General features: G+C 32.6%; 1 protein-coding gene across 1 annotated transcript in view; it reads left to right on the forward strand.

Annotated features, from left to right (window-relative positions):
- Positions 1-25,662, forward strand: part of LOC143222551 (uncharacterized) — a 78,321-nt gene extending 52,659 nt beyond the window's left edge. Inside the window, exons 22-28 of the mRNA XM_076449187.1 lie at positions 4,974-5,279; positions 14,566-14,601; positions 18,907-18,960; positions 20,460-20,504; positions 20,836-20,877; positions 21,441-21,584; positions 25,428-25,662. Of these exons, the coding sequence (XP_076305302.1) occupies positions 4,974-5,279; positions 14,566-14,601; positions 18,907-18,960; positions 20,460-20,504; positions 20,836-20,877; positions 21,441-21,584; positions 25,428-25,555 (755 nt within the window). The 3' untranslated portion in view covers positions 25,556-25,662. The remainder of the gene's footprint in view (positions 1-4,973; positions 5,280-14,565; positions 14,602-18,906; positions 18,961-20,459; positions 20,505-20,835; positions 20,878-21,440; positions 21,585-25,427) is intronic.
- Positions 25,663-25,683: the final 21 nt, after the last annotated feature.

The raw sequence follows: 25,683 nt of genomic DNA on the forward strand, positions 1-25,683 counted from the left end.
TTTTTGGGTGGGGAATGTCTCACTAAATGGTCTTTTGGGTGGAGGCAAAGGTAGCAGTGGAAAGAAGGAAAGGTCGGGACCTGTCTCGAAAAGAAAAAGTTGGGTAGATGTGAACATGAATGTAATTCATTCAAGTTCAGATCAAATCAAACGGCCCGATTCTGGGTCGGGCAAAAAGGTTGCCTGGGCTGGGATCTAGAAATCCAATGCCTGAAGATTTTGATGTGGGGAAACGAAGTACCCGAGAAAACCCACTTTCACACGACAGGCCGAAAGTTTTGCCTGTCGTGTGCCCTGTACCTGAAAAAAAAAGGAATTCATGTTAATAACATAGTTTTTATGTATTTAGACTCTTTGTTGAGTGGATTGTGATTCTTGAAATATGTTGTATGGTGATATGTATTTTGTTGGTGCACTTGATAATTTGTGTAGTGATGCCGTTAGTTTGTTTCTGTTTTCTGCTTTTCGATAATATTTCATAGAAAGTTCTGTTATTCTATCTCTTATAGTTGGTAAATTACAAATTTGGTGTAGATAATTTGTTGTTGTAAAAGATGGTAAACTGAATGCGGATTTTAATATTTTGTTTTGTTGCACTTGGATTTTTTTGGAGTGTGTTGTTTGACATGTTGTATGTTACTTGACATCCGTTACTCTATTAGTGGACGGATGTAAGCCTTGTATATTTGTATAATGGTGTTCGGTGCGCATTTTGATTGTTTACCAGTTATAGTCTTTAGATATGAAATCCTTTTTCTTATTGATGAGTGTATATTGTTTATGTGTTTTTCCATGTTAGTTTTGTGTCGAAAGTGGCGCCAAGGAATGTGATGTTTTTGCTCATGTTAATGGTTGTGTTTCCAAGTGATAGATTTATTTTTCTAGATTTTTCTTTGCTTCTTTAGTTTTCTATAGAAGGTGATTGCTTGTGTTTTTGTCGGATTTAACACGACCCTCCACTTGTTGCTCCATGTTGAGACGTTGTTTAGTGATTCTTGTGCGCGAGACATGGCCATTACTGGGTTTCTGGAGGTGCTCCAGATTGCGATGTCATCTGCATATTGTGAATTGTGTGTGTATGTTAGATTTGGAAAAGGTATGTCACTGACGAAAATTATGTAAAGAAGTGGAGAGAGGACTGATCCTTGGGGCACTCCTGCCGTTATATTAAATAATTTGGATATGGTTTTATTGACTTTTACTTGTGCTGTTCTATTGGTTAAAAAATTTGAAATCCATTTGACTATCGTAGGATTTATTTGTAGGTGGTTTAGTTTGTATATGATGGCATTGTGCCAAATGCTGTCGAATGCTTTTGACATCTAGGAATACCCGATGGTTACTTGATTGTTGTTGTAAGCTTTGTATATTGATTCGGTGAGTCGTGTGAGGTGATCTGTTGTTTGTCTATTTTTTCTGGAGGCATTTTGAGATTCTGGAAGGATGTTGTTTGATTCGCAAAAATGGAGGAGACGGTTGGAGATAATTCTCTCCATCAGTTTGCCAAGGCAGCTTAACAGACTGATGGGGCGGAAATTATCTGGATTTGTTCTGTTAGTTTGTTTCTTTGGGATCGTTGTTATGATGGCTTTTTTCCACGTGTCAGGGTAATACCCTGTCGCTAATGAAATGTTCATGATGTTTGTGAGGTGTTGTAGTAAGAGAGTGGAACTTTTTTTGAGAATAATATTTGGTATTTGGTCATGTCCGGGGGAAGTGTTCTTCAAGTTTTTGATATTAATCTTTAGTTCGGTTATGGTTATTTTTCTATTGATTGAATTTGAGTATGCTTCTAGTGTCTCTCCGGGAAATCCTGGTGAGAATGAAGCTTGGTTTGCATTTATGTAGTTGTTGACATGGTGTTGGTGTTGTGTGTCGAAATCTACTGAGTTTAAATCGCTAAAAGCGGAATGTATGTGTAAGGTGTAGTTGGTCTTTTATAGTGTCCTGGTGGATTGTGGAGAGCATGTTATGATTGGTTGGATTACCACTGTTTCTGATTGGAGGAGAGATTTTCTGTAGATTCAACCACCAATGGTAACCACAGGTTACTTACCTCTAATCCGGATAGTGAAGGTTTAATAGTGTTAATATAAAATGATTTTTTGATTTTTTTTTCTCTTTCAGAATTTGTCTGTGTCGATGATTCTAGTTTTCTCCCAGTTTATTCTGTGTCCAGTTGATGTGGTGTGCTGACGTTTTTGGAGAAACAGGAAGAAAACTTGTGATAAGAATAAAAGAAAATATCATCAATGAAATTCGGTGTTACTGCAATGATACATACATTGGAGAAACAAGAAGAAACTCACAACAATAATAAAAGAACATAAAGATAGTACAAAACTCATGAAAACACAAAATTCAGCCATTGCAGAGCACACCATGTCAACTGGACACAGAATAAACTGGGAGAAAACTAGGATCATCGATACAGACAAATTCTGGAAGAGAAGAAAAATCGAAGAATCATTTTATATTAACACTATTAAACCTTCACTAAAGAGAAATATTGGACTAGAGATAAGTAACCTGTGGCTGCCATTGGTGGTTTAATCTACAGGAAATCTCTCCTTCAATCAGAAACAGTGATAATCCAACCAATCATAACACACTCTCCACAATCCACCAGGACACTATAAAAGACCAACAACACCTTACACACACACTGACCTGAAGACGAAAGGCAGAAGACTTTCAAAACTTTATCCTCTACGTTTGTGTCTCCACAATAGGCAGTTAATGTCCATTCTACAAAGTTTCATCAATTTTTGAAAATTTATGTGTATATATATTTATTTTTTATAAGATGTAGAATAATACTTGCTCTTATTATACAGCCAGACTATTGTGACTAGATTTTCTCTAGCTGAATAGATTTAGTACTGGCTTATCATCATGGTAAAATGAATGTGATTGGTAAGACTGTTGTACATATTATAGTTTTATGAAGTAAATATATAACTTTGTCACTGTAATTGTGGTATTCCAAGACTCAAAATAAAGAACTCACAGAGTACCATGATTACTACAGTATGAGACTTGTGGACCTAGTTTCTAAAGAAAAAGAAGTAGGAATTTACTACTAGTTAAATGAAAGAAGTAAAACTTAGCATGAAGCTAAGCACTTAGAATACTGTGTTCAGTTTTGGCTCCTTAGGAAGGACATTGAATTTTTGGAAAGAGTTCAGAGGATGGCTACTAGAATGATGCCTAAGATGGAGGGATTGTCATATGAGGAGAGATTAAGATCTTTTAAATTATTTTCTCTTGAAAAAAAAAGAGGGATTTGATTGAGATGTTTAAGATTGTTAAGGTAACTTGTGGTTGGGGAAACAAATATAAATTTTGGCAGGGTGGAAGCTATCTTCAGCTAAGACAATTTTATTTTTTATCAGGGTGGTTGGCTTTTAGAATGAGTTTCCTTTGGATATTTTGGAGACAATTGATTTAAGCAAGTTTAAGTGAAAAACTTGATAACCAAATAAATAATAAAGGCTGGCCTTGAGGTTTTTTATTGTTATTTATTTATATATTTTGTATTTAATAAGTTAGATGGGGCAGCCTAGATGGACCAATAGTCCCCTTGCTGTTCTTAAACATTAAGCCCTGTTATTAATCTGAACAAGCTCAACTATATAGACTTGTTATGAATTAATGTAAACTTTTTGTTGATGCATAAAACAATACACAAATGATAATTCACTTGAAAATAATAACGCTATAGATGTTAAATCACAAAGTACCACAATTAGTTTTTAACATTGATTCAGGCACTAGTAGGTAGTAAACTACATGTTATATATTGTATATGGACACCTGGCCTACCCAAAGTACTAGCCAACCTTTTACCTAACTCATCAATTGAACATTTATACTTACTCAAATGAGGGAATGTATATACAGTCCATGTAAGAACCATAACATATTCTCAATCATAAGATCTAGCCTGACACAAAACATATCCCATAAAAAATTAGACATTTCAAGCTACAAAAAGTAACACTTTAGGCTGTAATTTATTTCATGAATTTAACTATATTTAGTACATTCCATAATTAGAACTTAGGAAAACTGTGACTTTTATAAATAAGAAATAAACAGTATAGGAATGTATCCTATGTAGAACCTGTATACTATAATGATTTTAAAAATAAATGATATTTGCCTAGTATGGAAAATGTAATACAGTGGAAATAAAACAGTTTTTGTTAATTGAACTGAATTTAAAATATCATTTTAATAATTAAAAGCCACACACACACACACACACATGGGTAGAAGGATACTAACTTTAAGATAAAAAATTCACGAGTCTTCAGTATCATAAGTTGGCTTTTTTAGAATTGGAAGTTAATTTGTCTCAAAGCATAAAAGCTACTTTCACACTGTATGTTCCATTTCTCTAGTTGACTGATCATAAATTGGGTGAAAATAGGCATGACAGTCACAAAGTTCCTCAAATGCAGTGTAATGTTGTATAAAATGAATCTGTCCTGTAAAACATGATTGTAACACCCTATAATAGTTAAATTAGCACTTAGCTTTCTCATGTTCTAAACTACAATATGAAGAAGAAAGGTTAAAGATATATATTGTAAGAAATTGTGTTACCTGATATTTTCCCTTACTGAGCTATGAATACACACAATCTTATCAGGTTTAATGTTGTGTGATAATTTGTATTAAAGATAGTTGGATATACAATTTACTTTAAGCCTATAATTATTTTAGTACTAGCATAATTTCATAGCAGGCTAGGCTTAATCTTCAATGTTTCTATCTTGTAAATTCAAACTTTTTGAAGTAATATATATAATTATGAATGATTTGTCCCAGAATAAAACATAGTGATTTTCTCATTTACGGGAATGATATGTACAAGTGTTTAGCAATCTGAAAAAGCTCAAAGTATGTATATGTTTATATAATCATACTAACTGGAAGTTATTTTTGTTGTGTCTTTTTTCAACAAGGAACTGGCTATGCCTTACTTCTAAGTCATAAAAAACCAAAGGCTAACGTGTTGCAGCTTTCAAAAGAAGTACATATTTATTCACTACCTTTGGGAGAAACGGTAATTCCAATATGTTCTGGAGAGCCCGCTACACCTGAGAGTTCTTCTGAAGAGATTGTACTTCCTGTACTTAATGAACTGAAAGAAGTTTCAGAAGCAGAGAGACTCACACAACCCTGTCCACTAGATATTCAGAATTCTTGTCCTCAGTGTTTTAATAGATTTAATGAGACAATGGATCATCTTTACTGTACTGCTGCAAAAGGTATGTTGTTTATGATACTTTCTTAAAGTATAGTTATGATTTTATCTAGTCTTTAATTTAAATATTCACTTCAATTAATTCTCCTAAACTACTACAAAAAAGAAAAATATTCTCATGAATTTTGTCATTGCAAGTTTTTAAAGTTTGAAATATTAGAGAGTAATGTTTGTTGTTAATAGTTATAATAGTACTTTATTGCATTAATGTAACTTTGCTTAGATTAACAAGTCAGCTCATTTGTTGTTACAATTGCTCTGTCTTTTGGTCAGTTACTTTAAAATTGTTCCAGTAAATGTTTAAGCAAACTAAAATTAATACTAGTTATACTAATTATTGGTACTAAAATTAATTAATTAATCCAGTGAAGTTAAAGAATGCTTGAGTTATGTTTTATGATTTATCGAACAATTCAGGATTGACAATAGTACCATTTTAACTAGATTTAATCAGTGGTACCATTTCAACAAAATCTGGGAAGGACAAAGTTGAATCACAGTTTCTATAAAATGCATGAACTGTTGATGATGTAGCACATTCTGGTGTTCATATATCAAGTGTAATAACTACATGAGCCAAAGGATTACGAAAATAACAACAACAGAGAAGTTTCAACTTTGTATTTTGCATACATTACTACTGGTAATTTTCCCTAAACAGAAACTGCTAGCCAGACATATTACATTTTTCAAGCAAAAAAACTACATAAACATATGTATGAAGCCTAGCAATAGATGAATACAGCATTGCAAAGTGGTTTCTAAGACATAGTTCACATTGATCAGAACTAATGATTATGATGGTGTGGCCAGTAAGCCTGGTGATTAGCATCATAAACTTTGAATCCAAGGCCTTTGGTTCATGTCCTTTTGCTGCAGTATTTCACTCTGTACAATAGTGTTGTGTGCTTATTGTAAGAGTGATTATTAAATGATACTGTTTGATTAGAGTAGCTCAAGGTTTGATAGCATGTGCTTTTGACTATTTCTAAGTTCAAAATTATGGACAGTTAGTAATTGCAGATATCTCTAGCGTATCTTGGAGCTGGTGCTCAAAACAAATATAGTAATATTCTATAATCACCAATGTTTTGAATTTGATTTTGTGAAAAATATATGTATTTTCTTATTCACACTACACTATACTAATTTTTGGGCCTGGCATGGCCAAGTGCGTAAGGCGTGCGACTCGTAATCCGAGGGTCGCGGGTTTGCACCCGCGTCGCGCCAAACATGCTCGCTCTCCCAGCCGTGGGGGCATTATAATGTGACGGTCAATCCCACTATTCGTTGGTAAAAGACTAGCCCAAGAGTTGGCAGTGGGTGGTGATGACTAGCTGCCTTCCCTCTAGTCTTACACTACTAAATTAGGGACGGCTCGGTGCAGTGGGCTAACAACCTACTCACTTAAATACCTGTTGAAGAATCTGCAAGCAATTGCGGCCCTATGTTCCTTGATGGAAATCTAATGGTGATAACTAACTAAACTAATACTAATTTTTGCATACATAAAACAAATAAGTAGTCCAACAGCTTTTATAGTGTCATTTAATCAAATTATTAATTGAAAAACTACATATTGAAATGCCATATATCTATCTAATATTTTAAATGGTGTTTCTTTTTAGACAATTTCATATATACGTGTATAATAAAATTGCTAAAGTGATCCCTTCACTTTTTCTAAAAAAAAAACAATCATTTGACAACATGTAGGTCGAAAGGGCATGTCATGAATTTTTAAGAGTTACTTTCAAAATATGGTTACACTGCTATTATTACTTGGCTTCAGAAGTTAGCAAATAAATTCCCAGTCTCTTCTTGTTTATGTATCATGACATTTTTTTTTGCTCTGACTTTTCTACCCTTAATTTATATCACCCCTATATGGTATTCTAAGTTCGCATAATAACAACTGTTACTAAGACAATTTATATTTATATTTTTATAGTTACTAATTTTTATAGCTTCCAATCTTCTTTGTTTGCAGAGATATATTAGAAAGTCAGATTCACTTGCAATGACTACCTATCACATTCTGTATTTCAGAAATGATCAATAATTTTTTCTTGCATTTACTATTTCATCATTTATAGCTATTAAAAAGACAAAAAACAGTATATACTGCTTTCTTTTTCTAAGAGAGTTTTTTCGGTATTTCATCTCCAGATGGATAGTTTCTATTACTCAATCAGATCAAGTAACTAATGGAATTATTTTAAGGCACTTTATGAATTAGTTAGAAAGCCAGTTAAATAAAAGTGGTTATAGAACATTGTTTTCTTTGTTCATGTTATTATTTGGTGTTCTGAAATGATTACTTCAATTAAATTAAAAAGAATTATATTAAATTATTTAATATGTTAGTATCATCATGCAAAAGAAAAGTAGACTTATATTTCATTGATGGGTCAATAGCACAAAAATTAGGCTAAACATAAGTACTAAGTTTTGTCCTTTTAGATATATATATTATTCATGGTTGTAAAAACTAATAAAATATAAAAATTAGAAACTTATTATTAGGTTATATTAAAACAAAGGAAGAGTAAAATTTTATATGAGATATGCACATAAGTAGCTTGTGGTTTACGTTATTCAATTTAATAATTTGATCTATGCATTCACACCCCTTGAGGTGGATTCATGTATGTGGTGAGAGAGTCTCCCAGAGAAGGTTCTATACTTTTAGCTTACCTCCTCTGGGACCTAAACATCTACCCATGTGTTTGCCATGTTTGGTGACATGTGAAGGGAATCCTGATGATTGAGGGGTCCAACACACCACTTTGACCTTGAATTCCTGTAGATGTGCAGCCTTGGAGTGGCCCCCCAGGGTCAGTAGGCTGGTCCACTTGGGCTAGGGCCAACCAGTTACTAGTGTTGGATATTCTCAACTGGTGTTGTCGACATTGTGTCTAATACTGGTGTTCAGGTATAGTGCTCACGAAACCCTGGTGTTGCTGCATTTTTCTTGTTTGGCATTGTAGTGTATTCCCTAGTAGGGTTCCATGGTGGGTAGGGTCAGTGGGCACTGAAATGTAGCATCTTTATCATGAATACCCCTATTTATGAAAATATAAATAAAATTGAAAAAAGACAGGTTATTAAAAACATCCACACATGGACGACTCTGTTGTATATACAACATCACAGTCAGATTCTGTCTCAGTATCTAATTATCCATTCCTTATCTGAGAAATCCTTAGGGTAGATGTCTCTCCTTTTTTTAGGGGTTTTGCTGGCCCATCTAAGTCAGTAAAGAAGTTACACTTTGGAGACACTTTGGTGGAAACATCTTCACCAATACATACAAAACTACTCTTGAAATTGAAGGCTATTGAGGGTATACCCATCGATGTTACTCCCCATGCAATTTTGAATTCTACAAGAGAAGCTATAGTTGAGAGGGATTTAAAGAACATTCCTGAATCAGAAATCCTTGCTAGTTTCTCCAGTCAAAGCGTTTCTGAGGTGCAATGAATCACCACTCACAAAGATAGAATTATGGTGCCCACTAATGTTCTGATATTGACATTTACATCACCACACTCCCTTCTGCAGTCAAAGCAGGTTTTCTGAACTGTTAGGTATGACCATACATTTCCAACTCTTTTAGATGTTTCCAGTGTCAACTATTCGGTCATTCAAAAAGCATCATGTCGTGGTTCTTTAACATGTGCTCTTTGTGGTAGCAAAGACTATGACTCTTACAAGTTTAAATTAGAACCACGCTGTGTTAAATATAGTGGTCCATTTCCCTCTTACTCTGTTTCTTGCTCTAAATGAGTGGAGGAGAAAGAGATGCAACATTTGAAGACTATAAGTAATATCTTTTACTAAGAAGTTTGGAAATTATTGTCTCCAGCTCCATCTCGGACATGCTGCTGCATGCCACTCTACTGTCACAGTGAGAGTGCAGACAGATCTCTCCATGCTTACATGTTTGCAAAACATCTGAAGAAACTTTTGCTCTCCATGATTAATAGAGTGGACAACTCTATGTCTACTTCCATCTCTGGCTCTGTCACACATAAAGTGACTGCCTGTTTTCACTTCCTTTGGCTTTGGGTTCTGGTGTTTCCTTGGGTCCATCCTCTTCTGCAGACCCAAGAAGTAAAACAACCATTCATTCATGTCCTCAGTCATTGGAATCTTTGTCCACAGACAGAGATCTGCCTACTCGACCCACTGCAGGATCTATGGAAGTCGATAGACCTTTGTCCAATAAAGAAAAAATCCTGGTTGAAAACAGAAGGGCTCCCTGTTATGTTCTCCTTCACATAAATAAAAATGGTCACTCTGATTCATTGGAATTATTGGGGTTTTCATTTAAATATAGATGGCATTAAGGACTTGATTGATTCTCACCATTCTATGTGTCTCTTCTTACAGGAAATGCTTCTGAAACCTGCCTAAATAGTCACCCTTTGGCAGTTTTCTTTGTTGACAGGTTGTGTGATAGACAAGTGCATGATGGGATGGTACTGTTGGTTGATTAACATGTGCCCACCCTGTCCTTGCTACCTGATACACCCTTGGAGGCTGTAGCCATCCATGCTTCCTTGGGTTGTACTATCACTATTTGTTCTCTTTACTTGACTCCTGAAGTGACCTGTGATCAGTCAGACCTTGATGCCCTCACTGAGCAGTTACCAATTCCCTTTTTAATCCTGGGGGAGTTTAATGGACATAATCCCCTCTGGGGTGATGTTGATATTGATGGGAGAGGTTGTTCCGAAGGGCATATGCTCTTGGATCACAACCTATATTTCTTCATTACTGGTACTTATAATTTTTTCATGCACCTAGTCAGTCTCTTACTGTTATTAATTTTTCTATCTGCTCCCCTTCACTTTTCTCTTACTTTTCTTTAAGGGTTGACAGTGACCCACGGGGCAGTGATCATTTTCCTATAATTTTGTGAATGACTGGCCATGGTAAATGCCACCTGACTTGCATGACTCAATGGAAGTTGAACCAAGCCAACTGGCCCTCTTTCACTGCTCTCTCAGAACTTGATCCTGCCATTATCTGTAAGCCATCGATAAACAACTGCATGGCAACAGTGACTAACTGTATTGTCCAGGCAGCTGCTGCTCAGTGTATTCCTGAAACCTTGACATGTTTCTCAAAGTATCCTTGTCCTGGGTAGAATCTCGCCTGCCACATGGCAAGGAAAGCTCAAAAACAGGCTTGGGATACCTTTTGTAGGTACAGACTGCCTTCAATCGCTTACTGAAGTGGACCACAGCAAATGGTTTTACCTTTTTGCACTCCAAAACTGTTTGCATGCACTTCTGCTGCCAATAGGGTATTCACCCAGATTCTGAGCTCCATCTTGAGGAAGTTGGAGAGTTCTTGGGGCTTATTATTGACTGTAAGCTGACCTTTATTCCATATATCAAGCAGCTATGTGTCAAGTGTACAAGGGTCCTGAACTTTTCCATGTTCCCACTTCCACCTCTTTGGGAGCAGATCAATGTTCTGTGCAAAAAACCTATTGTTCCTTTATTCAATCAAAACTGGGCTATGGGTTGCTAGTGTATGGCTCTGCCAGGATCTTGGCCTTGAAGATGTTGAACCTGGTTCAACATAAGAGGTTTGGCTCTGCACAGAGGCCTTCTGCACTTCTCCAGTCCAGAATTTGTACACTAAGTCTCATGGACCTCCTTTATACTTTTACTATTTGCAACTGTCTTTATTGTATGCTTAAAAACTTTGATCTTTAACACAGCTTTCCATGTGGGGTTGTGTTTTCTATTCTCAGTGGGCCATGCTTTTTCAGAATAGATGGTTTGCCATTGTTCCTTTTGCCTTTGCTTCCAGGTGCAGTTGGATGAATTGGTTCTGTCCTTGGATAACATAGCCGTACCCACTGATTGGCCCATCCCACCATGGCTAAATACCATCCCCAAATGCGACCTTTCTTTGAGTCATCTGAAAGAAGAAGATACTCCTTCCATTTCCATTTATATGGATGGTTCAAAGCCAGGTGACTCTGTGTGCTCTGCCATGGTTTGTTGTGATTCGGTTGTTGCATACAGAATCCCTGCTATAGTTTATTCGTTCACTGCTGAATTGTATGCCATTTCTCTTGTCCTGAATCACATAGAAGTTATGTAGTACACAAATTGTACTATTTATACTGACACGCTTAGCTCTCTATTGGCTCTGGAATTGCTTCACGTTAATTCTCGACCTGTTATTTTCTATATTCAAAACCAAATGGTCCATTCCTCTCTATCATCTGCTTCTACATACAGAAAAACTGGATACCAAGCCACATTGGTATTTGCAGGAACAAGCATATTGTCACTTCATCTAAGTCTGTCTACTGTTGTGCTATTACTGCCATTCCTGTTCCATACATTGACTATAGTCCTTTATTCAGGGCTTAGCTCCGTGCCAGTTGGCCGTTGATTTGGAGTGAGGAATGTGATAACAAGCCATTTCTGGATAAAACCTTTCATTACCCTTTGGCCATCTTGCTACCTTAAGGATCAGAAAGAGGAAGTTATTCTGGCTAGGTGACACATTAGTCACAGTTTTTTAATTCATCACTTTCTTTTATTTGGTACTGATGCACCAATTTGTGGTGTGTGTGACACTCAAGTCACAATAGATAAAATTTTACTGTCATGCCATGGTTACGACCTAGAGTGACGGCACCTTTTTAAACATATTTTTTATCATGTGTTTAACCTTGACGATGGATAGTGTCATTGGCTATGGTGATACTACCCATCTCAGTTGCATTTTTAAATTTTTAAGGGCTATTGGTTTTTTTAACTTTATTTAAGATTTTAATTTGTTTAATTTGTTATATGGTTACGACCTAGAGTGACGGCACCTTTTTAAACATATTTTTTATCATGTGTTTAACCTTGATGATGGATAGTGTCATTGGCTATGGTGATACTACCCATCTCAGTTGCATTTTTAAATTTTTAAGGGCTATTGGTTTTTTTAACTTTATTTAAGATTTTAATTTGAAAATTGGACTGTGTTTTGTTTTAGCATGATTTCTTTTTACATATTTTAACAATTTTACTTTTCTACCAGTTGCTTTGCATCAATAAACACTAAACAACCAACCAACCTATGCATCTACTGTGTGATTTATAGTTTATGTCACAGAATTATTAATTTGACATGGTTCAGTCAAAGAGCAATAAAACAATAAAATTATGTAGAAACAGATGTAAACTGTTATGGCTGTAAGTAATAAATAATTTCATTATTCTGTTACAGTATTCAGTTGTTCTAAAAATAAAAATGGAGTAATTCAGATTTATTTCATATTTTTTGTGGTGATAGCAAAATCAATCAAATCAACTGAATCTGTATAGTTAGGACAGAGAAAATAACAAAATATAAGGTATTAGATGAGAAAAATATTTAATATTTATTTAGAAAGTTTAGCAATTACATAAAAGACATCTGAAAATTGCAAAATGAAATAAAAGTATTTTTAATTTCAACATGAAAATCATCTTGCACTCAAACTAGTCATTACCTTGACTCCACATATTCACAAGGTGTCTTTAGTATATTTTTAATTTAAAAAATATGATATTTTTTTCAGTACAAAAGACTTGAACTGGTTACTACAAGTTTCCCAATTATGTGAAGATGTATATACCACTTTAAGATGTAGAGTGTGGATACTTTCATTTTTACCTTGTGATTTGTAAACATATCCTATTTTTTTCATTTTGTTATTTGTTCTTTTGTTTGTTGAAAGGGAAAACTATTAACTTTTTAAATTAAAGTCTTGATAGATTTCTTTTTATATTTGTTCATAGTTTATGAATTTTTAAAGTGTTTTTTTTTAATTTCCCACAAAGCTACACAAGGGCTATCTGTGCTAGCTGTCCCTAATTTAGCAGTGTAAGGCTAGAGGGAAGGCAGCTAGTCATCACCACCCACTGCCAACTCTTGGGCTACTCTTTTACCAATGAATACTGGAATTGACCATCACATTATAATGCCCCAATGGCTGTAAGATAAAGCATGTTTGGTTGGACAGGGATTTGAAACCACGACCCTCAAATTACGAGTTGAACAACTTAACCCACCTGGCCATGTTAGGCCAATTTTTAAACTAAAATTACATAATACAATTTCAAAAAACTTTGTGATAAACACTTTTTTTAATTAATAAATGAAATAATATGTGTGTACCAATAAAATGTTAAATTTGCACATACAACAATGACTTATTTAAAGTAAAATGGAATTATTATAAAGAGGGCACAGTCCCCAAAAGGTTCTACATGAATTAGCAACATGTATAACCACACTTGAATCAAGTTCTGTATTTAAAATATTGAATTTTCTTCTGTTTCTACAAATTTTTTGATAATGTGTTCTCATTTAAACTCAGTCTAACAATTTTCCAATGTATAACATGTGATACACTTCCCAAATACTCTGCTGAAGTTAGTTAATTTTGTTTACATTTATGTACCACATTTATAGGTTCTTTAATTATAAATTTCAGTCTTTTACATGTTTGTCCATCATAAATGAAATCAAAGAAATAGGTACCTTTATAAATACAATAGTCATGGATGACACAATCTGATATGTGATGGAATGGTAACTGAAAATGTTTTTTATAAACCAACATTGAGAGAAAATCATTATCACATTTGATTTTTATATATACAAAATGTTATTGGCTCTTATTTTTTTATTTACAGATTGAAATAACAGAGTTAAATATTCTTGGGAAATACTTCATTAATGTATTATTGCCATTCTATAACACCATAAACATACCTTCCACATATCTTAACCACATAAAAGGTTTAATAACATAAGTGTTGACTGCAACTTTTTCAAATTTAATGAATTAACAATTCACATAACATGAGGAGGGTGGAATAAGAGAGACTTTATAGCTAAACCTTTAATGTATCTGTTTTTAACAGATCTAATTTTATTGTGAAATAAGTATGTCAACATTTGTACTTTGGTGTTAATCTTATATTTTTAATAATTATATATTATTTCATAAATACACATAGATTGTCAGTTGCCATATTTAAACTTTTATTCAAAAATTTTAAATTTGTAATGAAAAAAATGAGATCTAATATGTTTAAGATTTATAAACTTACATATAAGTTTACATTCTCAATAACTGTACAATTGGTTGAGACATTTCATGTGCATGTGTGTATATGTTTATGTATAAAGTATGCACAACATAACTCTCAAGTGAGATTGTAAAACTTTAGGTTTCTATCCTGAAAAATAATTTTTATGTTTAAATTTTTCAGTTTTACTGGTTCATGTTGATGAAAGTGACAGAGGGGGTAAGTTAGCCTATCTATTATTAACTTTTGTTATTTATAATAAAAAAATTGAGTTCAAGTGTCAAAGCAATAAATTAGATTATTATTTTACATTTAGAAGTTTAGTTATTTCTACTGTTTATTTTAGCTTAATATTTTACTTTTAAATAACTATGGCTTTTGAAAAGTCACTTCAGATGTAATACATTTAAGATTTCAAAAAAATCACCAAACATGATAAGTAGTTTCTGCTTAAATATTGACAATAGAGAAAAACATTAACTTTTTATTGTTAGACAAAATTCATTAATTTGTTCCTCATATTATTATTATTCATATTATATACAAGCCTACAAAAAAGTCAGTATTTTATTCAAAATGGGGCAAACCTACTGAAAAAAAACTGCTGCATAGGTCATAGGGCTATTTTTGTCTCAAATCTTGATAAAGAAGAAAAGATTTTATCAGTTTTTAATTTCTACTGGCAAAGTTACTCTTTGAAGCTATTCAAGCACTAAAGACTACAGCAAAAAAGGCACCAAAATCTTTGCACAGCTACTAAATAAACCATTTTAAAGGTTGTAAGGCTATTTTTACATTATTCATGATTACAAGAAACCCACTTGAAGTAGAAATATATTATAAAGTTGATTCTTGAAATTAAAGATTTTCACCCTCTAAATTTTTTGAAGTGCTACTTCACTACCAATATAACCTCTTCAAAGTCAGTAAAGTACATCAGAAATGTAGAAGCCATTTAAGCACTGTTATACTTCTCGGGAATGCTCCCTTTTATATTAGTCAGAAACACTTTGTTTTATTAGAGTAAACAGTGTGTATAGTCATTACAGTGTCTCCAACTTTATAATTATTAATTATAGTTTTACAAGCCCCTACAGAAAACAATGGATAGGAAAATTTTACTCAAACGTGGACTATAGTGATGAATGCAGCACTGAGTATGTCATAGGGTAGTTTTAGAATTAATTTAAGCATCTTCATTTTATCACTTTCTTTAGAATTTTTCCAAGTTTTTTGCTTTCCTCAACTGAAAAAAAGATCTAGTGTTTTACTAATGTTCATTAATTGGAAAATAACTTACTGTTAATTTTTACATTTTCAGCCAACCTTTTCTCATATTTCCTTTTTGGTGTTCTAGTTTCCTGTTTTACTAATTTTTTTTATCTTCAGTAATCTTCTATATCTGCCATTATACTCTGCAAGTTAAATTCCTTAAATCTGTTATTGTTCTCTTTAAATTTATCTCTTATATTCTTTATGGCCAGTCTAGTTTTTTACTTGTAGCTACTTTTTTTTTCTATAATGTTTACCTTGAATATTTAAAAATTTATTTTAAAAAAGCATTCTTACCTGATCAATGTCCCTAAATAACTTAGCTGCCAATTTCACAACAGATAATTCTTGTTGCATTCCTTCAAAATTTACTTTTTTGAAATTTAGAACCAAAACATCTTTATATGCACCCATTCCCCAATTTTCACCCTCTCAATCACTTCAATATTTGAAGTTTAAATTAAATATGAAATAGAATTTTCTAGTAGATTTACTGATTGACTGGTAAAGAAAGCCATCATGAAAATATTTCTAGAAAATTCCATCTTCCTCACTGTTTGAATCTGACATTTTCAAATCTGTATTTCTGAAATTAAAATCACCCATAATTATAACTTCATTAACAGCTGAATTCTTGATCTCATTGAAAAGATTCTCACTAATTTTATCAATATCATTTGGTGGTCTGTAAAAAACTCCCAATTAAAGCCTTTTCCCTTTATATTCACTAATAAAAACCCAAATGGATTCAATTTCCTTGTTAATTTCTTTGATATCCTCAACTTTAATAGGATGTAACTCATATTTTACATATAAAGCTACTCTTCCCTCTATTTTGATTAGTCCATTACTATTAAATAACCTGTTACCTTATATTTCAAAGAAATTTCTGCCATCAAAATCATCTATGTTTAACCATGTTTCAGGTATTCCTATTACATCAAAATTCTCCATTCTCACTAGTGCTATTAAGTAATCTTTTATTTCTTATGCTTCTTGCATTATTATAGTAATAATTAAGTGTATCTTTATAACTACTTGTACACTCATTTCTTCTACTGAACGTTTCTCTTCCTATTATTCTTTTTTTTTTTAATTTAGTTTATCCTGGTCCTCACCACTCTCTAAACATAGTTTAAAACTTCTTTTACAACTAAGTTAATAATTGTAGCAAACTATCCATTCCTTCATCCATTGAACTTATCCTACAAGTTCAACCAACCGATCTGCTTATCATTACATATTAACCTAAGCTTATCATTTAGACCTACTGGCCTATTTGTAACTTCATCCTCACAGTTAATTATGGGTAGTATCCTTTAATCAGCCCCCTATACTTATTCTTTAGTTCCTCTGAACTACATTTCCTTACATCATTAGTCACTGCATGCTCAATAAAAACATTGTATCTCTGCTAGCCAGGGTTATTTTATCTCCTGCTCTGTCAGTTGTATCATCCACCTGTGCATAATATAATTATTTTTCCTTATTTATCCCACATACCATCTTATCAAGGAATCACCTATAACTATAACCTCCTTAGGTTTGTTATAAATATTCTTCTCTGTTTTTCTTTCCAACAGTTTTGCATCAGCCCAAACCAAGAGCTGAAATCTGTTGATACATATAATAAGCTCATTACATATAAATTCACTAGTTATACCCTAATTGTACTCTACTCCCTGAAAGTCACTGTTAGCAGATTTATTCCATGCATGTAAAAGTTTAAGCTCCTCTAGAAATCCTGTTGCCATTTCTCACAGTCTACAAACTCCACATACAAATTCACTACTAGTTCTGTCTTCCTTAAAAGTACATGACATCCCTGAGTTGCAAATAAAACCCACTCTTATGCTTGCATTACTGTTACATTACTGGTTGCTGTATGATAATTTTGTCATTTAATACAAACATTTTGAGTCATTATGAGTCTCAGTTAGGAAATTATCTGAAAAAAACCTTCAACAGAACATCCACTTGCACTGGCTCCCAGGATGTGGTACAGACTGCTAGAAGGGGATGAACAAGTGACATTATATAATGAAATGTTTGGCGCCTAGAGTGTGTAGTTTCACATTTATGTATATATATATATATGTGTGTGTGTGTGTGTGTGTAAAAGGGTTAAACCTTGTAAATTTCTTGTGTTTGACATCTTAATAATTTTATAAAGTCTTTCCAATGTTATACTTTTAATATTTAAGTTAGCAATTATGTTAAAAAAAGTTTTATTTAATGAGTGAAATACAGAGAATTGAAATACTCAGATGACTGTTTTATGTTTACCAAGAAAAAAAAAGAGAGAGAGAAAGAAAAATAAGCAAATTAGGTAGGCATGTTTTGAACATATCAGTATGGTAATCTTAAGGTTAAATCTAGCATAGGCACTATATCTCTACTAAAATTAGAGGTTTGTGAATCTAAGATGTGGATGAAAATTTAGTGATTAGTTTTGGGTGAAATGTAAGAGACGAAACAAGGTGATTAAGTAACAATGAAAATAAGACAGTTTTATGATGACAAACTGATTTTTGCATGGTAGAACTATTGTGAATGTGAAATTAAGATTCGGGAACAATAAAAGGAATTTAAACTTCTAAGGAAAAACTAAAAGAAACTCATCTGGAAAATAAATTGAATGTAAAATCAAGTGGACAGGATCAGTATAAGAAACACATATAAGGCTTGAAACACAGTCTGTACTTCACAAGTAAGTGTTGGTTTTCTTATGTCAGACATGATTTCTACTTCATCAAAAGTCAGAGAAAATCTAGGCAAAAGCACATTTTCTTCATATCTGGCCAATCAGATAGACACTAGAATGAACGTATACCTTTCATCCATTTGATAGCTACAAGGCAGTTTTCTGTGAATAAATTCAAGTAAATTACTATCCCATCAAACAGTTGTATCAGCTCATTTATCAAATAAGGTATTGAAAGTAACAGCTGAATTTAGCACATGATCTCAACCAGCTTTGGGACATTAAAAGTTAGAACTTTACAAAATTCAAGTATTTTGTAGATATGAAATATAAACTACAGGAGAGTGAGATACATAATGTACATTAGTACTTTGATTTGATTCTCTTGTGATTTCTTCATCAGCTGCAAGTCTCTCATATTATATTTCAACTTTTGTATACGAGTTAGTTTTTTTGTACTTTATGTGATTAATGTACCTTTTCTTGTTTCTTTGTTTATTGTTTATTGAATTTCTTATCTTAATGTTCTGTTATTATTGTAATATCAGATCCTGCACCAGAAAAGGAGAATCATTGGTATGTCCCAAGAATTAAAGTTACCCGTAAGTAACAAATAACATCTGTATTGTTTTATTGTTAAATAACTAAGATAATTCTACAGTAAATGGACATTTTTGGTTATTAAAAAAGTTATAAAATATTATAGTAGAAATTTTATTATAAAGTTTGTTTTTTTTATAATTAAGCATGAAACTACATTATAGGCATTATATGCTGTGTTTAAGATGGATATTGAAACCCAATTTTTAGCAGTATAGACCTTCAGCTCTACCATTGTGCCACTGGTATACTCACTGAAAATATGGGTGTACAGTTGCACTTAACATTGTGGAAATAGCAGTTTTCTCTGTTGGTTGGTCAAGTGATATCTCAGGTTTTTAATGGTATTGAACAACAGTGACATAGATGACACTCATGTCTTAAGAGGAACAATATTATCATATTTGGTATACAATACTGTAATCTCTTACCTCCTTTTATCTGTTCCAAACCATAAATTTAGTAAGTGAAGTTTAACTTATTAACTTAAAGCTGAAAGGTTAGCTAATTTTAATAAATATTTTCGGTATAGTATATTATCTCTGCTCACATAAATGCCTATTTTTGTTTAGTGCTGCTTTCTGTGTATAAAATGTTTTTTCATGACACAATCTTTGAGGATTCCACCTATCTTTGAATTGACTGATTCAAGGAGCCTTGCTTGCAAATCATTGTGTGACAACCCTTCACCAATAAGAGTGCAACATACTCTCCTGATGCATTTGTCTCCCTTTTTCAGTTCTACCAAATTACTACTTCTCATTTGGCAGTACTTGTATTGTAATATTTAGTTTGTGCTCTTTTCAAATGTTTTATTTTTTTACTTATTTTTATCACATCTTTGTTTCAATTTCTCTCAACACATTTACTAGTTGTTGTACAATAATGATATTTGTAGCTTTATGGTTATTCCAAAATGGAATTATTATATATTTCTACTCAAATGTGTTGGCAGAAAAAAATAAAAGTTAAAAATTGTTGTAATTAAGTAATAAGTTCCATAAGGGGCCAGGCATTATACCTAATAATTGAAGTGTGAATCTGGAGTGAATCACTATTGATATTTTCTGCCAGTATATCATCTTTATACATATTATATGATTAGCTACCTTTTCATACTTTCCCTGTTTTACCTGTGGGTTTTCTTCATTTATCTTGTATACTTGGGGTTCTGGATTGATCAGTTTCACCTCAATAACTTCTTGGGTCTTCCACATTTTAATACCTCGTCTTTGACCAAAATTAATTAGGCTGTTTGTGCATGACAGAGAATCTCCACAGTACACATTCTTATCTTTGTTTTCTCACCATGTGACTTGGTACCAGTTTTGTTCCTTGACCTATGGACTTGTTTAAGTTCCATATTTCTTTTATAGGGTTGTCTGCATTTTACCCTACTTCCTTATTTTTGAATTTCTACCTTAATAAATTATTTCTTGTTTATTATAAATTTTATCTGGGAAGAATTATTTTACCCATTTTATTTTTAATTATTTTTTAGAGTCTACAGGTTCTAAGAACTACAGCCTGAAGATGAAAGTTGATGGTAAGTATAAGTTTAATTAAAATGGTTCTAAAAAGTCATATATTTCTTTTGGTGTTTCATTAATCAAATTTATGTTCTAGGATTGTTAGTTTGAAAAGAGTTTTATGAGTATTTTTTTAAATGAAACACTAGCAGTTTTACTGTGTAAACTAAGATTGGGATTTACCTATAGCGAAATATCTTTCATGTTGGTTAGTTGTGGAAATGTTTGCATTAAGATTACTTTGTATAGTGACTCATTAATGCTGATAAAATGTTTTTGCAAATAATTATCCATAGAATAGTATATATGATTTAAAAATATAATTATATTGTTGTTTTTGTTTCATAGCACAAACAGTATTCTCATGGAAAAGCACAATCATCAGTGAAGGTATATAATATTTTTATATTGGATGATTAGTCATGTTACCACTTCTTTTCAAGAAAACCAAAAAAAAAAAAAAATTTATTATTGTTTCAGCATGATTTATATTGATCAAATTTAATGTGTCACTAACTAATATATGATACAAATACTTGTTTGATATTTCTTAGTGAAATTGTCTGGTGTTTAATTCCTAAAAAATATTACAATAAAGTCTTGTTTAGTGGTAAACCTGTAAATATATTTCTAAGCTGTGTACCTTAAGTTAAATATTATTATAGAATTAAATATTTTAGATGTCAAGCAGTAATTATATTTAAAAAATTATTGCATTTCAAGTTTATGATGTTTCACAAAAAACAGTGAGACCTCATTAAAACTGTAAATCCAAAATGCTTTAATAATTGTAATATTATTTCACTAACTTATTTTTATATTAAATTATTGATCTCTATTTGGAAGGATAACATTTGAAAGACAGCCATTTATCAATACTATCTGTACATAATTTTAAGGTTTATCTCATAAATAATTTTGCAATAAAACCATTTGGGTTTTGATGTGTACAGCAGGACTGAATGAAAATATTAGATGCATATCTGGAAGTTTGGATGTTAAAGAAGATATCAGTAAAGATACCAAAAGTCTTTCTAACAACATTAAACTGGACTTTTACCTGAAAGATGGCTGTCAGTGTTCCTTCCTTGATTATCGTAAGTATGTTTGGTATAAAAAGAAGAATGCTTATGATTAATTTCTTATGTTTTGAGACAGTACGTTATTGTAACTTTATTTTATATAGTAATGTATCATATATTCAGCACAGGAAGTAAAATTATTTCTCAGTAATGATTACTTAATTCGCTTATTTTTATAATTCACAGTCACTACTAAGTAACTATTATCTACTATTTTAACTAACTGTATCTCTGCTGTCATCTTCAGGCAAGTCATAAGAAGGGCTATTGCTGTTTGGATAACAGCTGGGACTCTCTTATGGTGTGTTTCTGCTCTTTTGGACCTTCCAAACTAGAACTTTAATGAACTAACTTTTTTGAACACAAAAAGTATCTAGATTTTGCTGACTTATATGATATATTGAACTGAATGTGTTGTCAGTAAGGAAGATGGATGTAGAAAGCTTCTTGTTCTTTTATGTAGTTTTTATCTCTTTATTATAGTAGTATTCCAGTTCATCATTTGATCTTTTTGTGCTATCTAGTAATCTATTGCAGATAGAATCTCAATTCTAAACGTTTGTTAGTCTTTCCATATTTCTAATATATTGGATTCCAAATTCATTAGGGAGGTTAACTCTGGTGTTCTCCTCTCCGTTGGATCTTTAATGGTAGTTTGGTGTGTAATAATTATGATAATGCTGTTTTTGACTTCTGAATACTCTTGTGACCTCTTTCTGCTTGTATATTCTTTTATGTTTTAAGAGAACTCTTTGACATAGAAGAATATGGCTGTGTATGTCTGTAAATTTCTTCCTGTTTATTCTGGATGTTTGTCCTAATTACCAAGGGTTATAGATATTCATTGCCAAGTAGGTTTCTTGTGATCTAATTTTTAATTTTATTAATTATTTTTGGCATATTGTGCTTAGTTTTGAGCTAAATAAAAAGGATTAAAATGGTAATTTAATTTCTTTTTAGTTTTTTAAATCAACTAGTATAAATAGCACAGTAAACATCATCTGTGCTGTTACATAACCTATTTTAAAACTAACTATTAAATGGCAGTGTTTCTGTGAAGTAGCAAATGAGGGAGAGAGTAATCTAATAATATTCTGGCAGATTTTTCAATACAATAGGAAGTGGTAATTGGTCCATGGGGTATTATTTTACATACAAATCTGTTTTAAATAATGTAAATGCTTTAAATTTGCATTTCTTTGAATGTTTGTTTTTTCTCTTCCTACTATTTTTACATTTTCCCAAACAAATTCATCCTACCAATTCCAGTAATGGATGATACTTTATTATTATCTTTCTTTATAGTGAATTCTGTTATGGATGTTACCTGTTTAGGTACACCCTTGTGCAAATTAATTGAAACAAATGGTCATTTTACAATATTTTCAGCATGGTGGCTGGTGTAGGTTCGCTGGATCCACTGATTTTCTTTAATACTCATTTTTTTCCACAGATGGCATTATTAGCTGTGTTTTGCATTACGGTCAATGTATTTTTGGGATATATGACGAAATTTTGAGGAATATTACGTCATTTGAAATTGCGCTAGACTTTTCTCAAAAATGAGGCTATTTGTTTTACTGCTAATCAGTCGTCTTTCAGCCGTCATACACGTGACTCCTAGAAAGCGTACAAAGATTGTGACACTGCACAAGCACACCGGCATGACCTACAGGGAAATCATGGACATTGTTGGTGTTAGCCTATCGACCATCAGCCATGTGATCAAGGCCAAGATGAGTACCGGATCTATCAGTCCGAAACGTAAAGGAAGATGTGGCCGAAAAAGGAAAACAATACCAAGAGACGACACATACGTAGTTAAGGAGAGTGTGAAAGATCCATGAAAGACAAGTGATGCCATAAAAAGAGATTTGGAGGTCAAAGGAGTAAAAGTCAGCTCTTCAATGGTTCATCATAGGCTTCTTGATGTCGGTCGAAGGGCAAGGAGACTAGTCAAAAAACAACTTCTTACCAACTCAATGAATTAAAAACAGTATCAATGGGGTCTGAAATACAAGAACTGGATGCAACAATAATGGAAGAAGGTGTCATTGTGACAAGACTCATTTCTTCGTACAGGGTCAAAGAAGTCTGCATGTTTGCAGATCTCCAGGTGAGAAACTTCAAGAATCTCACATCAATCAGTTAGTAAAACATCCCTTGAAGATGTTTTGTGGCTGTTTCAGCTATTATGGCATCAGAAGCTTACATATTGTAGAAGGTATGATGCAAGGACCACCGTACATCAAAGTTTTGCAGTCGTTCCAGAATTGAAAAAGAGATTTCCAGATGGATCTGGCATTTTTCAGCAAGATCTGGTTCCGTGCCACACATCGAAACTTGTGAAGAATTTTATGACTACAACGCGAATAAAGGTGCTAGACTGGCCTGGAAACTCTCCGGACTTAAATCCTATTGAAAATCTTTGGGTGATTTGTAAAGAAAGACTTCGGGGAAAAGACTGTACTACGAAAGATAAGCTAATTGAGGTGTGGTACCTTGATCCAAAAAATAGTAAAGATTGCAGTCAACTCGTGGACTTGATGCCAAAGTAGATTAATGATCTTCTGAAAAATAAAGGCAGTCATATCATGTATTAATTTGTGAGTAATTTTGGATTCTCAGAAATAAAATGCAAAAAATTGAAAAAATCGTAATTTTCCGTCTTGTTTAAGTTAATTTGCACAAGGGTGTACATGGTTAATAAATTCTTGAATTTGTCTGTTGCATGTTTGTCCATATTACAAATGTATTATTAACATACTTGAGTTAAACCTTGATACTTAATAGCATCTGTGTTTAAGATATCTTTAAAACTTCCATTTAAAAGTTACTGATCATGGGCAATAAGAGTGAGCCCATGTTTAGGTCTTCATGATTTTGTCAGTGTTTAATTATTAATATCATGAGTGAGTCCATGTTTAGGTCTTATGATTTTGTCAGTGGTTAATTATTAACATCATGAGTGAGCCCACGTTTAGGTCTTCATGATTTTGTCAGTGGTTAATTATAATTAACATCATGAGTGAGCCCATGGTTAGGTCTTACGATTTTGTCAGTGGTTAATTATTAACATCATGAGTGAGCCCATGTTTAGGTCTTTATGATTTTGTCAGTGGTTAATTATTAATATCATGTTATAAAAGGTAGGTGCTCATACAGAAGGTTATGAATTTTATTATACTTTGAAGATTTGCATTTGAGTGTTTTGCTTGAGAGTTCTTCTGAAGATTATCATTGTGTTTATGAGTTTATTGTTGTTTTTTGTAATCTCTACAAAGTACACTTAGTTCTTAACATAAGAGAATGTTTTTACCCATTAACAGTCATATCTTCACTAAAATTAGCTAAGAGGCAGGTTGTTAATCTCTTCAGTTACCTGTAGGATAGAAAGTGTATATATTTATGCTTGTGAATTTTAAGTATAACATAGAATAGTTTCTTAGCACTGTGTTTACTGTTAGTTGTTTTGACTGTTTAGATTACAACTGTTCTGTACTTTGCTGCACAGCTTAAGACTCATTGTCATCAAGCAAGTAATGCGATATAATGTGGCTAGTTTAGTTCTCTGACAAAAATTAATCAAGTTTTACATCGTTTTCTAAGGCTTAATCATAAATGATGGGAGTGTACAATTTTGCAAAAAGGTATTTGTAAATAAATATAGTATTGTAACATTTTACCCACCAGAGCTACATAGGTTATATAATTTATATTTTTTCCAAGCTTTTATAGCTAAACAAGGAATTGCAATAAATGAAGATTTATAATGAGAGGATTGTAATTCTAATTAAATCTGACAAAATACAATGTTGAAATTTTGATGAGGTAAAATTAAATATTTTTCCTTTTCAGCTGTGGGATATGCTTTGATGTTCTTCAGCAAAGAAGAAGCTGTCTCTAAACATCCAGTTCAACTAACAGATGAAGTAACCATTATACCAGTTCCATATGAAACACTTTCTCTTCCAAACTGTTTGTAACAATATTTTGTATTTTCAGTGTGGTTATAAGTCAGCATAATAATCTTAATCACCTTGACTAGAATTTGTATCAAGTAAAATTAAATAAAGAATTTGGACACATGATGGTTATTCTCATTATCTTTTTA

The sequence above is a fragment of the Tachypleus tridentatus genome, chromosome 8, assembly GCF_004210375.1.
Source record: "Tachypleus tridentatus isolate NWPU-2018 chromosome 8, ASM421037v1, whole genome shotgun sequence".
NCBI lineage: Eukaryota > Metazoa > Arthropoda > Merostomata > Xiphosura > Limulidae > Tachypleus > Tachypleus tridentatus.